The sequence below is a fragment of the Parus major genome, chromosome 5 (genome assembly GCF_001522545.3).
Source record: "Parus major isolate Abel chromosome 5, Parus_major1.1, whole genome shotgun sequence".
Taxonomy (NCBI): domain Eukaryota; kingdom Metazoa; phylum Chordata; class Aves; order Passeriformes; family Paridae; genus Parus; species Parus major.
In genome coordinates, this window is record NC_031774.1 from 32,828,318 (window position 1) to 32,844,167 (window position 15,850).

Here is a 15,850-nt window from a genome sequence, read left to right on the forward strand (position 1 = left end):
CAGTCTGATAACTTCAAAGTCTATAGAAAATGCTTTTTATTTCTCTTCTGGTAATCATAATTGATTTGTAGATTTGACAATGCAAATTTGTAATATTAGTGTCATAATTGAAGGTAAAACTTAAATACCTCATTTGTCATGTGATACAAAGTTGCCTTTTGAGCAAAACAAAGCTAAACAATTATCAAGTTTTTCAAGATTGAATGTCATTAATTGAGCCAAAATATTCTAAAGAATTATCCATTATATCATTAAATAACATCAGGTTGCAAGAAGTATGAGCTTTTTTTGTATGAACATTCATCCATACTCTTCAGCTCAATGGATTCCTGGTATTTTTTGTCCAATTGTGTTACTTGGCTACCATTCCAGCCTTTAATATTTTGCAAACTACTTTTTTGGTTGTAAGCAGAACACTTTGAATACACTAAATTACCTTTTCAGAAGTATTGTGTGAAAATATTTAAGTATTGTTTAATTGTTAGTGAAGCTTGAATTGTTCTACGTTTACAGTTGTGCATGAAACTTGTTTAAGTACAGATAACATTCACATAGTATTTCATAAGATGTTGCAAGGGGCAATTATGGGTATGAGTTATTAAAGACAGACCTGTTGAAGGCATCAAAAGCCAAGTTAAACCTATCTAGGAGTTTGAAATGGTGACAGATGAGATTAGGGTAGAAATATGCCTATTGTTCCAAGCAGGGATTTAGCATAACCCTATTTTCTGAGTGTTTGGGATAATAAAATGTGTTTTCTGTCCTTGAATTGGAAGTCCTGAGATTTTAACACCCTCTTTTCCAGAAAAAAATGTATCTAAGATGACTGTATTGTGACCATTATTCTAATTTATATATATAGGTATGAAGTGTTTACAAATGGCTTCTAAATTTTAAGTGTTTATTGTTAACTTGTTATCTAATGCAAAATCCTAAATATAAGATGAACAGTTCAAGCTGAAGTGTAAAACCTTAAATTCCTTCTTTTTTCAATTATCCAGTATCTACTGCCCCCACCTGCCATGATTGAAGAACCAGAACCGACACAAACTGGAGAGACTGAAGCAGAAGGTGAAGGTCAGGGCATGCAGGAAGATGCAGCAGAAGGAAGTGAAGCGGTGGAAGAAGTGATGAAGGAAGGAGAATTGAACGTGGATGAAATGGACGAACATCGGAAAATGCCAGAACACCCTGGAAGAGACAGTGATAGTGGAGACAGTGAACCTGAGAATGACATTGAAAAGTGATTGATGAAATCCTTGTCCTTAATGCATTTTGGAAAATTGACGGGGAAAAGAGCAGTCAGAAAAATAATTGCTATTTTTACATTGACTTTCATTAAATGGTTTCCTGTGTAATACCTGTTTGGCATATTTTTCACTGAATAATTTGTGGACAAGCAAGATGTTTGGCAAAATAGTTCTTGTCACTATTGGTAATGTAATTTGTTTAATGGCCTCAAATTATGTGCATTTTCCTTTTTATAAGTTGTTCAGTAAAAATGCTTTTTATACCAGTTTTGAATATTCGACTCTTAATTCAGTCACCCATTAAACCTCACTAAGTATATTCAGTATTGGTCAGACATGCTTTATAGTTTCCTTCGTGTTTTGCCATGGAGAATTCCTTTTGCAGAGCTGTGCTTGTATAGGCTGAGATGGTGTTTTAGACATAGGCTCAAGCTCACTAAGATATTTGATTGTATGTCTGAGAAATGTGAATTGTCACGGGGCTTTGAAGTGTTCAGAAGCTTTTGACCTTAGTGGATTCTTAGGATTTCAAAGGCCTTTGAATTGAAATGGTAACGATTTCTCATCACTGATTACCAATGTTGTTTTTAATTTATTATTCTTTACAGAAGCAGGAAGGATGCAGTTTTTCAACAGCACTGTGTTCTAAATTAGTTTTGAAATAACAATATTTTCAGTAATTTAGAAATAATTTATTTGCTTGAAAAAGGCACAGTAATTGCCCAGGCTAAAGCCACATAGGGAAGAAAAGTGAAAGTAGTTCCCTGAATGCTGGATACTTAAAACATACAATATCAATATTAATGACGTATGGGTCGAGTGGGTTTTTTTCAGGGTAACTTCTGAGTGTGCACATTTCATAAAGTGATCAGAGAAAGGATTTGTCCCTGACTCATGGATACTTGCCATCGTGTCAGATTAGTCAGTGGTTTAATGAGATTTAGGAATTTCCAAGTAGATTTTCAAACACAGCAGTAGCCCTACCTTTTGCTGGCAAAGGGAAAACTCTTGGATTTCAAGTGTTGCAGTTGTGAAGCTGCCAGATGGACTTGCTAGAATGAATGATCAGAGAATAATTAACTCCCAAGCTTTTTTAACAGCATTGAAATTTTTTATTTTTCTTCATATTTTTAAAGTATAATACAGGAAAAAATAGTATCAAGTTAAATATATGCCAAGCTCCATGAAATGCACCTTTTGCACACCAATATGTGTATCAATTGCATACCAGTCTGTGTGTGCTGGGATCTCATCTGCCCCTGTCCCCTCATTCTCTCCCCTCTCTCAGAGGGGAGCTCAGAAATAGCAAATCTAAGTACTTACCTTTGGTACAGTGTTCCTTTGGTACAGTCCTTCCTTTGCTGAAATGAAGTTTTCTCAAACAAGAAACTAATAATAATGCAGAATTTGTGTTCTATCCTTGTGTGTTTTGATCTAAGGGAGTGGACTGAATTCAGTTTATTACTGAATTGCCTGCCTTGGAAGAAGGAATTGTATTGAACATATGGTTATTAAGTTGCAAGCAGTAACAATCGTGTTCATGCAGAATTGAATAATACTCAGGCCAAAAGCAACTCGCTTGGGTGAGGGTTGTCATCTTTGTTTTCCAGCTAATTTTCTATAAATATTGAGTCTGATAATCATTTACTTGCTTTAGTATTTAAGGAATTTGAAAAGGATTCTGGGGTTTTTTTTTCTAAAATGAATAATTTAACTGAGAAAGTTTCTATAAAAAATTAGGCCAGAATGACTCTTAGCAAGCAGCCGAAGCTGAAAGGGGCTCGGAGACCTTTTTGAGTTGTGCAGTTTGCAGGGCGCAGGGTCCACACCTGGCTGTTCTATGCTGTGTTCTGTGTGCAGGCTCCAGGTGTGTCTGGTCACTTTGGCTCAGCCCTTGGAGAGCAGCAGCCAATTATAGACTTGTCCTAGACAGACCTTGGGGCTGCCCTAAAGTCAGGAGTGGAGTTGCAGTGGAGGTTGTTTCTGGCTAAAGTGCAGGAAGAGCCAGTTAACTGCAAACAACTGTAAAAGCTTGAACAGCTTTAATGTGCAGCTTTCTGAGGCACCAAGCACTGCCTGTAAAAACCAAAAATGGTTTTGTTGAGGTAACTTGTGCAGAGCAGGTCATTCATTATCCTTAATGCCATCTTCCACATGTTAAACTAACTTGACTTTTTTCAGAGACATGGGGGTGTGAGGAGATTACATTTTCAGGAATTTGGGAAAATTGTGTCTTTGTTATATCAATGTTTGGAAAGTTCTTGAGGCTTTGCTTTGGAGTGTGAGGTCAGCTTTGGGGCCTTTTACTTCCAAAGCTTTTTAGTTCTGTTTTTAATTTTTGGTAAAGGATCAACTTTGTCTTTTCCACCAAAATACGTTTTTTATGATTGATTTACATTTTTGTTCAAGAAAGGTGGGAGAAGTGAAGGAGTCTAAAACTAATATTGATCTACATCTACTTGGTTTGTTTTCCAGTGGCAATGTTTGCTTAGGATTTAGCATCTCTAGTGAACAACAATATCCAGTTGTTAAACTAAATTTATTGAAATTAAAAAACAACAACAACACAAATTTAATTACTTTGAAAATAATATTTGAATGAACAAAATCATTGTTTAAATAGCTTTTTAAAAATTGTTTTTAAACATTATTACAAAGAATTATTATAGCAGTGCATGAAAACCTAGTGACCAAAATTTAAATCTTTCTGGGGGCAAGATCCTCCAAAGATATGAACTGGAGGAAAATATATAAAATTGCTTTATTTTATTGTTCCAAAGCTGCAGAATAAATCCATTAAGGACATTTGAGTGAAACGAGCTATTAGTGTTTTTTATTCGTATATATTTAGACAACCCTTACATGAATTGCCTCATTTTCCTCTTACACTGAGTCTGCAAAACAACTTAGTTACTACTTTGCAGACTTGCTTAGAGACTAGTTTAGAAACAGCTCAACCCTTGGATGCTGATGTAGTGCTAACGTAAAAATGATACTGTGGGACAATGTCCTGTTCATTTCTGTAATAGCCAGAGAAAGCAAGGTAAAGAGCAATTTACTTTGGGTTCTGTCATCCATATACAGCTGAGATAATGCAGTATAAATGCATGCTGGTTTCCATCTGTGACTGAAATAATGCAGTAGGTGCAGGTGTTGGTGTTATCAAAGAAAATGCCCTGGTAACTCTCAGAGCGAGGTTTGCTTTTGCTTTAGTCTATATGGACTGTGAAAGGGCTTGGCAAAGGTGATGGGTATGTCAGGACTAGGACATTCAGGAGCAGTTTTGCCAAAGGGAAAAGAAAGGACAAGTAAATGTAAGACATAAAATATATATATTCTATAATATTAAATATAATAATATATTATAAACTTCTGAAGATAAGGCTGTTACTTTTTGCTAACCTACATTATATTTGCTTTAGTGGTGGATACCAAGTACTGCTCTGTGTGCTCAGTAAGGTTGGACCTAACTTCCTCTGGAGGGGAAGCAAGCACTGGCAGTTTCCCTTTCCTCTTGGAATGGATCTTGTCATTTCTTGGGGTATAAAAGGCTATGAATCCTGAAGAAAAGTATCCTTATGAGGAGTAGAAATTAAGTATTTTTTTAACAGAATGGCTTTGCTGACAGGACAAGAGAGACCAGCTTTCTAAAATCATTGAATTCTTTTAAAAGTCCTAGAGGTAGTGATCACATGCTAGATAAACATGGTGACATACAATTCTACTGAAACAAGAATTAGGTAACACTTGAAATCTTGTAGCAAGCAGACAAAAGTGAATGTCCTGGTCAGCAAATGAATCACAGCCAACAGCAGTCACGAAGCTGTGAGTGCTGCTAAGATATATGACAGCATAGTTTCCTTTGCCAAACATGGTTGTGCTCTCAGGAGAGATAATCAATTGAAAATTAATGTCTTTGTGGGAGTTTTGGAAGCTGTTTTTATGGCCCTTAGTGTTTCCTTTGCTGTGCGGTTTCTCAAGCGTAGTGCTTTTACAATCCTTTTTCTTGAAGTATTGGTTGCTTAGGTACCTGATGGAAAAGCCCAATAACAGTGTGATGTTCATATGCTATAATGTTTGCAAAGAATGCTGTTTCCATTGCAAATTGCAAAAGAATGTTCTTGAAAGACTTTCATCTAAGTATCCTCTTAAGTCATGTGTTTTCCAAAGTTTTTGGGAGGTATCTGAAAAAGTGCAATACTCAAAGTTCCAAAACTTGCAAACATGGGCATCTACAAAATTGCTACATTGAAGAGAATAAAAGAGAGAGAAACAATAGTTGCAGGTACTCCCTCTCAGTTTCTAAACAGTACTATTTCAGACTAAACACTACTACAGTAATGAGAAAATGATTTTTTTTCCCACACTTACAGTAAGAACAAGGACAGATCATCTCTCTGGGCCTTGCTCTGGCAGGGCTTTGGCTTAATCTAACCAATATAAGGGATAATGTAATATATTGCTATTAGGAAAGATAATGTGTTTTATTTAGCTGCCATTCTGTTTTTTCGCTCACCTTGAAAAAGGAGCAAGGGCAAGGATAATTGAATCAAGTAATAGCATTAATTAATTAATTATGCAGAGCAGTGTGTTGCTGTATCATTATATCTGGAAAACAATATTAAAAAACAAGCTGAAGAGAAGTTGTTTCAGCTGTAGGTAGGAAACTTTTCTGAGTTCAGACGTTATCTTTCTGCTTTACAAACACTGTCAGAGCAGAGTATGTTTCTGTACAAGTATGTTTTAAGAAAATGTAGACCCAAACAAAAGGTTGAGCCAGCTGCTGACAATGACATAGCTCACCTATAGCTGTCACTGAAAAAGCTATGTACAATAGCAGTGCATGTTTGCTTAATCAAACATTAGAAATCTGTGATTCCAGGGGACAGCATAAAGGAAGCCAGCTGGATGGCCAAATAAGGATCAGGAATACATCAGTCCTGGCACCATTTGCAAGAGATAAAAAGAAGCCGCCCTTATTGCATTTATCAAGTGTGAATTCCTAAATTGCTGCAACCTGCTGTAAGAGAAGCCCTGCTACACATCTAGAGACGCTTCAGCATCCTGCTGTGCTAGTCTGACATCTCTTGTGTGTCAAGAGCACTTATTTTTAGATGGGACAGTCGTTGGGGACAGAACGTATCTTAGCTACTGTAAAGGAAGAAAGGAAGTAGTTCGGGGCAGCAGAAATGGGCAGGGAGAAGCTCAGTATAGAGGCACAAAGATTCTGTTTCTGACCACAGGCCACAGCAGTTTAGGCTTGCCCTATTTTTTCAGAGTGATTTTTGGCAGCAGCAGTCATGTCCTAGTGGGCAATACCCTGTTTTCTAAAATGAGACCATGTTTTGTAAGCTGCATCAGAGAGGAGGGGAAATCAACTCACTGATAACCCTCCTCTGCTGAGGACACGTTCAAGAACATTGAAACAGGACTAACTGGGATGAAAAAAGTCCAACTGTGGAAAGGTTTTCTTGCTGTCTATCACTGACAACCCCTGGAAATGTAATCAAGGTTAAGTAAAAAACTGCTGTGTTGTAATTATGCAATGTAATGCATGATCTAAATTTGAAGAGAACTCATGCAAATCCATATATTGCCTCTGTACAGCTCTGAATTAAGCCTGATAATGACCAAGTTTAAGATAAGAAGAGATGATGGTTTTTGCATATGAGAAAGATATATTGAAAATTACTATCCTTGGATCAGTTGAAATATTTACTGAGACTGAGTCTCTATTAAGAGTTTTGTGGTTTCATACTGATTCTAGCAGAGAATGCTACATACCACCTTCAAGAAATTTTGAGTTCTTATTTTGCAGGCTGCTTTTACTGATTGCCTACTGTGTATTGGTCTGGATTCTCTTATCTCTGTTGATGTGTAGTAGTGAGAAATCTTGTGGAGACCAAGGCCAGAACCTATGGCATTCAGTTCAATTCTGTATTATAACTGTGTGTATAGACTATTGCAACAGCTGTATTTTACATAAACTTTAAGTGATGAACTATGTGTTTTCAAACATAAAATTAATTGCATTATTTGGAAACTTCTGTGGGATATTGTTTTCAAAAATAATGGGGTACTAGACATAATTTTCCCACAGCAGTGCTTTTCCCAAAAATATTGCAATTCGTTGGACACTTATTTATAAACAAACAAAAACTGTTCAAGCACTTGCCTTTAGTAATGTACTTTTCCCCTTATATGAATTATACATTTTTAGGAAGTCAAAAGGATGAAATAGAAAGTAAGAAGTGCAGTATTTAAAAACATCAAAACCAATCAAACAAAAAACCCCACCCACATCAAAAAAACACCCTAACATATTTGGTTGCTTAAAATTTCTGTTGTTTTGTTTTGTTTGTTGATGCAATTAAAATTTAAAATTTGGAGTTTCACACAAAAGGAGAACAAACTGTGAGCAGTTTGGATGTTGAACCATTCCTGCACTATCACTTGAGTTCCAGTTTTGAAAAATGCCAACCTACATGCAGAAGTGTCACTATAATCTTCATAAAGTTCAAGCTATTGGAATTGTCCTAAATGCCCTGCCTTCCTGTCCTGGTAAGAGATGTGGTGTCATTCTGTTCCTCTCCTTGTCCAGACTGGCCATGTTTGAGGCACCTGCTAGTTTTACTCAGCGCTAAGAAACGCTCAGAAATTTTCACAGGCTCAGTTCTTTATCTCATTTGATCTCTAATGTACTATGAACTAATCTTGTTCCTGCATACACAGATACTTCAGTGATGGGACAGTTGTCCTGGATTGCTCCCTGCTCCTGCAGTGTTCCCCCACTGGCGTTCTGTCAGTCTGAGCTGCAAAATGAGATGAGACGCTGAGGACAGCTGCTGCTCCTGACTCATCTTGGTGCTCAGTACCTTCCTGTAACTCTGAGTTGAAACCATCACTGTACATTGGAAACAAATACTGAGCAAACACAGCAGGTATAATATTTTAATTTTTGTCGATTCAAAAACAAATATCAGTGGAAGTACACGTGCATATCTCATGGAGTGGTAAATTTATATCAAGCTGATTCTAAAGATAATTTATTACTGTAATCACAAATGTGTTTAGTTTTGTCAGTATGAAGCCCGAGATTTTATATAAATATAAGGTAAAGCCTATTTTGTAAATTATTAGTTTTTGATACTATTTCAATGTAAGGAACTATAAGTGAATATGTTCCCAAGCTTGTTTTCTATGTAAATACGCAAAAAGTCTTTCAATTCAAACAACATAAGAGGGTTTGTCCTGCAAATTTAAAGTTATTCTATTTGCATTTATTTTATTACATTTAAAAATGGTGCCTTACAGTGTTCCAAAATGAATACAGTGGAATAAAGGGCCAGTGCAAGTTATTGTTATTGCTGATGCTCTGCCATGGAGGAGGAGGTGTGGAGAAAGCAATCCCTCTCTTATATTTCTGAATTCTGCCAGCAAAGGAGAGTACTAGAGGAAAGCATGTTTCACCCAAGCTAATGAAGCTTTGGGTCAAGAGTATTTATCTTGATTTGCCAAGACGTTAGAAAAAAATTTACCCACATACAGATTTGTCCTAGAAATTGCTACCCAAACTTTTGTGTTTAACTGGGACCTGGAAGGCAATAGGTATAAGCTGGTGAGACCATTAGATCAGAGGTACACAATATGCCATGAGCACAGTGTGAGGAGATGCCCAGTAATGTGTAGCAGTAAGCTAAATATGTACCTCAGTGGTTTAGCTTTAATTTATGAATGTAACAACAGCTCTGTGTTTCTTCTGGCAAGATCTTGTAAATGAGCTATAAATACATCTGCTTTGATAAAATATTTTCCCAATTGGCACCTGTCTCCACCTTAGGCTACTTTTTTCCTTTGAGAAGTGAGAGAGGCAACTGTGTTTGTTACTGCTCTCACACTGATGCCTTCAGAGCTCTATTCCTCAAGTCAACCAGAAAAGCTTTAGTGGGAATCTTCCCCTACCCTCTGCCTTCTGCCTCAGTTTGCTGTTAGTAGGAACTTCTCAGCTCAGAAACTTTGCTGAATTAGTTTTGCAGCTTTTTGCACTTGAGATATGGCCACATTCAACACACAGGTGAAGACATAAGCTTCACCTTGCAAGGTGAGCCTCTGAGAGATTAATGTGGAAAAGAATGGATGTGCTCAGAAATCTGTATAAGGTTTATAAGGGTAACTGTAACAGTGAAGAACCAAACTGCCACTGCCTGACTCAATGTCAGCCATGTACATAAAGGTCTCTCCTAAGCCACACAACCCTGTGGCTTCAGGTTTTCAGGTTATGGTTTTAGATTTTGATGTTTACATGCTGTTGTATTCACAAAAGTTTTGGTTTGCATAGGGGTTTTTCCTTTCACATCTACCTCTATGCCGTATAGGTATCAGTATCTTTTCAAATCCACAATCTTGAAGACAAGGAACAATTATTCATAACAATCTTTAGGGTAATTCTGAGAAAATACTTGAATGTGTTCATAATGTTTTCACTAAATTTTTTGGGCTACCACCATTTCAGATACTCTTGTAAAATCTGCTTTGTTGGTGGGATTCCCTCACCCAGTAGAACAAGAAAGACAGTGCTTTCTTGTCTTGTTCTAGCTTGAAGACAGATTTGGGACATCTTAAATATATTCATAACTGAGAAGTTTGAAGACAGATTTAATTAGCTATTTGACAATTTGTCTAGGAAAGGCAATCAGAAATTAAGCACTAATTTACAATATTATTCTGTGGGTACATGTTCAGAGTGAAGGATTTGTTTCCTATTGGAAGAAAAAATTCAGACCATCTCCAAATTAATTCTAAGGGCCTTTTCAGCAAATATGAGACTGAAGATATAATGCCACTATTTTCCTATGTCCTGTGCATTTTCTTTATTTGAATTTGTTCTTTTGCTTAAGTTGACTGTGTGTTTAAAATTTCAGCTGGCAAGCTGTCAGGCTTGCCAGCAGCATTATAACTCTGAATATCATGACATCCGTATACTTGAATTTTCAACCAAAATATTTGTTTAGCAGCTTCAGTGGTGAAATAAATTTATGAAAAAAAACCCCACTTCTTCATATACACTGTGAAAAAAAATGTTGACATAGTTCAAATTGACATATATTTACATTGACTATAAGATGTTTTGTTAAACTAAATGCTCAACTTGTGACAGAGACTTTCTTTGAGGTATCTCCACAAGAAGAAAGTTACTTAGAATATCTTACAACATTTCACTCTGATGTGATTTAATATAGTCCAAGTGGATTTTAACAGAAGTTTTTGAAGCATAAACATAGTTGAATTATAAAAAAGCTGTCTATACAAAAGTGTCTGTTAAATGCCTTTTAAAAACTTACCAAATGCGCTAACAGAAATGCACACTGAACATTCCCTGGAAGTCATAGAATGTTCTTGTCATCTAGCAAAATGATGGCAAAGGCAAGGAAATTGGAGGATTTGAGGAAGTGCTTGCATAATGAATATAAGCAGAAACTTTCCCATAGGGGTTTTGGGACATGATTCCTCCCTGTCTGGTTTTTCCTGTTTCTTTGGTATGCCTGTACCAAAATGACAGAACTACAGAATGTTTTGGGTTGAAAGAGTCCCACAAGGACCACAGAGTCCAGCTCCTGTCCCTGCACAGGACACCCCAAGAGTCACACCCTGTGCCTGAGAGCAGTGTCCAAATGCTTCTTGAGCTCTGCCAGGCTGGTGCTGTGACCCCTGCCCTGGGAGCCTGTTCAGTGCCCAAACACCCTCTGAGGGAAAAACCTTTTCCAGATGTCCAATCTGAACTTGCCTGACTCAGATTCATGCCATGTGAATGACATGAGGAATATACTCTTTCATAGTGATCACAGTGGAGTTTTCTGTAAGATCACTGCAAAACTTTTCTCCTTATTTTTCTATTCCTGTCATGGAAGGAGTGGAGGGACTAATTTTTAATATCTTGATGTGTGCCATGTCTCTCCTCCAGTTTTCACTAATCAAAACATGGCATGCATGGACATTAGTGTCTATCTTTAGTTTCCCTGCCTCATGTTTTTTGTAGCTGAGATCAGAAGAAACTTATTGTATTCACTAAAATGCATCTGCCAAACCATGGCTGAGGGTGGAAGCTGGATCTTCAGCTCTTCAGAATAGGTGACACACAAGGGTCTTACCAGGGCAGCCATCAATGCCTCTTGGGATGTGCAGTCTCTGGCTGATGCTGGTGACTTCTACACACTTCTGTGCTTGCCCAGCAGCTCCAGATAGCCTAGCCACCAGCTGGGGTTCCATGAGCCAGCACAAAGATGTTTCCTGCCATGGTTGCCAGTTGTCAGGTGTGAGTGTTGGGGAATGTCAGGCTCAGGAGTGTGGTTGGTCCTGTTCAGGTGACTCAAGAGGAGGCAGACCCATGTTGAACATCGTATTCACCTGGGTTTCCTGCTTTGGTGGGTGCCTGCTGGAGAAATTATCATCATTTAAATAGTCAAGTGCTGTCAAGGTAAGGAAGGTTGTTTTCCATATATTTTTCTGCTTTTACTCATAATTGATAAATTTGTGTACTTTACAGAATGATATCATAAGGCAGTAAAAATTCACACCTGGTAAATCCACACCTTTCCATCTTTGAGTGCTTCTTTGGTCCATTTTCATTAACATGTATGATGAAAACTGCATTAATATGTTAGTGTGATCGTGTGATTGTGTTAGTATGATTAGTGTGATCGCTATGAAATTTGTCCATGAGCTACACTCTCTAGGTAAAGCTATACTGTTCAAGAAAACATTCTTTCTGGTTGTATTTTAAATGTTTTGTAAGAAGAACTTGTCTGAAGAAATAGAACTGTATATGTTGACTATACACCCAGATACTCCTATTTTTCACGTCATTGTTTACTTTGTTATGATTTTAAAATAAAAAACTCCTGTGTGTTATTCATGTATTTTATTAACACCTGAATTTGAGCAATCTGTTTAACTCAATAATACTGTAACATACCCAGTTATCTCTCATTAGGCTGAGTAATACTGCATTTTACTACCCCAACTTTTGCTTTTCTTTCTCTCTCCTTGATGTCTAACCCCTTTATCACTTTGTATATGTAAATAGTTACAACAGTCATCTGATAACCAAGAGTGCACAGAGTTCTTGGATTCTAATTTTGAAGGAATTTTTTGAGCAGTTTGTATTTTTACCACAAAATCACAATTATGAATTATTAAAAATCAAACATTGAGAAATGTCTCAGTATTTTAGATATGATGATTTATTTTTCCATTGCATCCTTTTTCTAAGTTTATTTAGTTGTTGGACCTCTCACAAGACCATCAGAAAAGGGCAGGTTGTGTTTTCAATTGTGTGGTTATCATACTTATAAATATATCTGCAATTTTCCAGTCTGCTGAAAGAATGAGCAAGGCAGAAATAAAATACTCTGACAGCTCACAACACATCTCAAGTCATTGGGGAGATAGTTGTTAATAGTCTTGGTGGATAATAGGCTTGATGGATCTGTTAAATAGAGCACATAGTCTCAAAGCTCATCACAGGGAGTAGGTGATAATGAAAAGAACCAGCAGATATCCAAACTCAATTAACCTGCTACTAGTTGTGTGCAACCTATTCCTCATTAAACCAGTAAATAAGCAATGTTGTGAACCTGAAATATTCTGCAGCTTTATGGACTAGCCATAGTCTAATTCTTGGGATCTTATTCATGTATTATATTCCAAATATGTTGACTTCCAAACATTAATTTTACTCTTCATCTGTAGCCGTATTTTATCATGCATTGAAGGGACATTGAAAGCTATCTCTGCAGAGCTGTGTTAAAAGTTTGCATCTAAGTCATTCTGCTAGTCTAGAATGCTACTCATGAAAGTGAATCTGGTATTTTCCTTTCTTCCTCAGGAGGAAACCCCAGAAGTCATGTGTGGCTTGGTGTTTTTTAAATTAGGCTTTTGTTAAATAGAGAAAACAGATCGTTCTTGGCTGAAAATATCTTTCACTCACTCCCTCAAAGAAAAGAAGCAAACACCCAAACAAAAGAGGTCTATCTATGTATCTCTATATGCACTTGCAGCCAAAATCGACCCCTCTTTTCCATGTCAGTGGTTTCAGATGGCAGGCTGCAACTGCGTAGTGTGGAGATTATTTTGCCTCATTGTGCTGGTGTTTCTTGGCTGGCCCACAGGCATAGCCTTGTGTGCCCTCTAAGGATTCCTTTCTCCTCTCTCAGCTCTAACAGGAGCTGGTGAATCAAGTGAAGTGTTGCTGAAGGGCGCGTGTCGGGGGAGGCATCATGCTCAGAGTGCATGCCATGGCAAGCTCCTGTGCTAGGCAGTGGAGACAGCTTTGCATCAGACAAGCTCTCAGCTGTAGATTGCTGGGTCTCATAGTTTACTCTGCTAATCCTTGCTTTTCAGTTGTGAACAACCTTTTCTCAGTTTTTAACTGAGAAATTTGAATTTCTCTGAGGCATGTCACAGAAACCTTAAAAATCCTAAAATATACAATGGAAGCTATTGTACTGAAAATGAGTAATGATACCTTGTACTCAGAGAAAGTAGCTTACTTGGAAAAGGCATAGATGCATTTTTCAGGTTTTGAACTCAGTGTCAAAACTTAATTATTTAGAAAAGATTGAAAACTGGAGGATTGGGCAAGGTTATATTGTGGAGATAGACTTGAATGTAAGAATGAGGTTATAGGGCTGATGAGATGTTGTTGAAAGACTTAGGGAAAAACAATGCACCCAGGAATGATACCTATCTCCAACATGGATGTGGAAACCTGTTACTACTGTGCCAGTAATATTGGTGAAAGTAAAGACACAAGCCTTGCTGGAGAAAAAGCATTATGGTGCTATATGATGTTGCTTCTGAATTTCAGCTTCCTTTTTTAAATCTCCCTGAAACCTTTGTGCCAAGACAATTCAGTGAAAGTATACCATGCTTGCAAAGTCAGGAACCCAAAGTCAGGAATGTTTCTCTTACAGTTACTGATTAAGTAGAAGTTAAATTACTGCATATATTTTCTCCAGCAGGGGTTTTAGTATCACTCTGGGTACTACAGGGACACGTTTTGGGTGTGATGCTTAGGACTTCAATTTATTCAAACCTATTGCAGGGCTTTTCTGGGATATGTAGAGATTAATGTATCATCTTGTTCTGCAGGACCCTTGGAAAACTCTGTGGTGAAGAAGGGTATGGGAAAATGCCTGAAGAAGCCATAGTCCATCTTCTCCAGCCTACAGCTGAGAGAACCATCACCAAGGCTGGTTTACAGTATTGATGTAATGCAGCTACTTGCTAAGTACTGATAGGGAAGAATAGCTAGGGAAACAACCCCCAAATATCTCTCAATATCTCTTTTTGAGGATGTACCTAACCATTAGGGTATAGTGAGAGACTCAGTCCTTTATATAGCTACCCATAATTACTCTTGCAATAGCTTCTGTCAGGAACTGCCTTGAACTTGTTTCTGAGTGGTAGTGATAAGTATTTCTACCTCAGTAGAAACACAAAAGGATTACATATGCTATTTATGAACAAGCTGCTGCAATTAAAAAGCCATTGGAAAACAAAGTTGGCCATACCTGATGCATTTTTGCCATTACTTTAGAAAGTGGTTTCAGGCTGTGAATCCAAACTGGCAAAAAAAGAGCATCTAAGCTTTGAAGATGAATGGTATTTCAGAAATACCCTTGTCCTCATTTAGCCTCAGCCTTCAAGCATCATCTTATGCTGAATTGGGTGGTGATACACAGGAGAAATTTAATATTTTAGAGGACAGGATCAGAAAAAAACACAATGCTGACTGAGGTGATTCACTGGGAGACTTTTTTGCTGATTCTGTTCTCTGAAACATTTAACTTCCCCTGTGTATTAACATGGGAGCTGTGAATTCTGCTAGGGCAGAGCAGACAGATAAAACTTACACATTAAGCATTCATCTAACATTCATGTTAATTTATCAGGTGGAAATGTGAGATTTAGATTGGGCACAGTATGTGTCCTTGATATTAAAAATAAGAGAAATAAATGTACCCAAATTCAAACCCTAAACATAGTATGTGGTACATGTGATGGACTCCCTGTAGGTCGGCTTCTAAGTGCTGGAATGACAGCATTTTTAAACTTATTTAGCACAGACGGGATGACTCGGATATTTTCTCTTTTCTCCCTCTTTTATAGTTCCATAATCAAACAGAATTGAGAAAAACTTCTGAAAAAACAGATTTTCTGTTGAAAGCTGATTTTGAAATATCTGTGTGTGGTTACTTTCCGTTCTGCATAGAAATCCACTTTTTAAAAATCAGTGTTGTAATTAGATTTCCTTCTCAGTCATAAGCATTGCTGCGTGACTGCCAATGATTGTGCTGGCTGGCAAAAGGAAGCCTCCAATGTACAAACATCTTCAAGTTACTGCTCAAGCCCAGCAGGTGCCTCCTGGGAGTACTGGAGCATTAGCTCTTCATGTCATTTCTGTCACACATCCAGTTACACACCCACAGGGTACCAACGTGTCAAGGCTGTGACTGTCCCCAGAGTCCCAGGAGCATTTGGGAGAAGTACACTGTGAATTAGGATGTTGAATGATCTCTGTGAGCACCTCTTTAATTTGC

The 15,850-nt window shown here is 37.5% G+C and overlaps 1 protein-coding gene across 2 annotated transcripts in view; it reads left to right on the top strand.

The window, feature by feature from the left end:
* Nucleotides 1–1,573, top strand: part of AQR (aquarius intron-binding spliceosomal factor) — a 48,996-nt gene extending 47,423 nt beyond the window's left edge. For both annotated transcript variants that reach the window (XM_019007063.1, XM_019007064.2), the window contains one exon: nt 1,002–1,573. In XM_019007063.1, the coding sequence (XP_018862608.1) occupies nt 1,002–1,247 (246 nt within the window). In that variant the 3' untranslated portion in view covers nt 1,248–1,573. The remainder of the gene's footprint in view (nt 1–1,001) is intronic.
* The last annotated feature ends 14,277 nt before the right edge of the window (nt 1,574–15,850 follow it).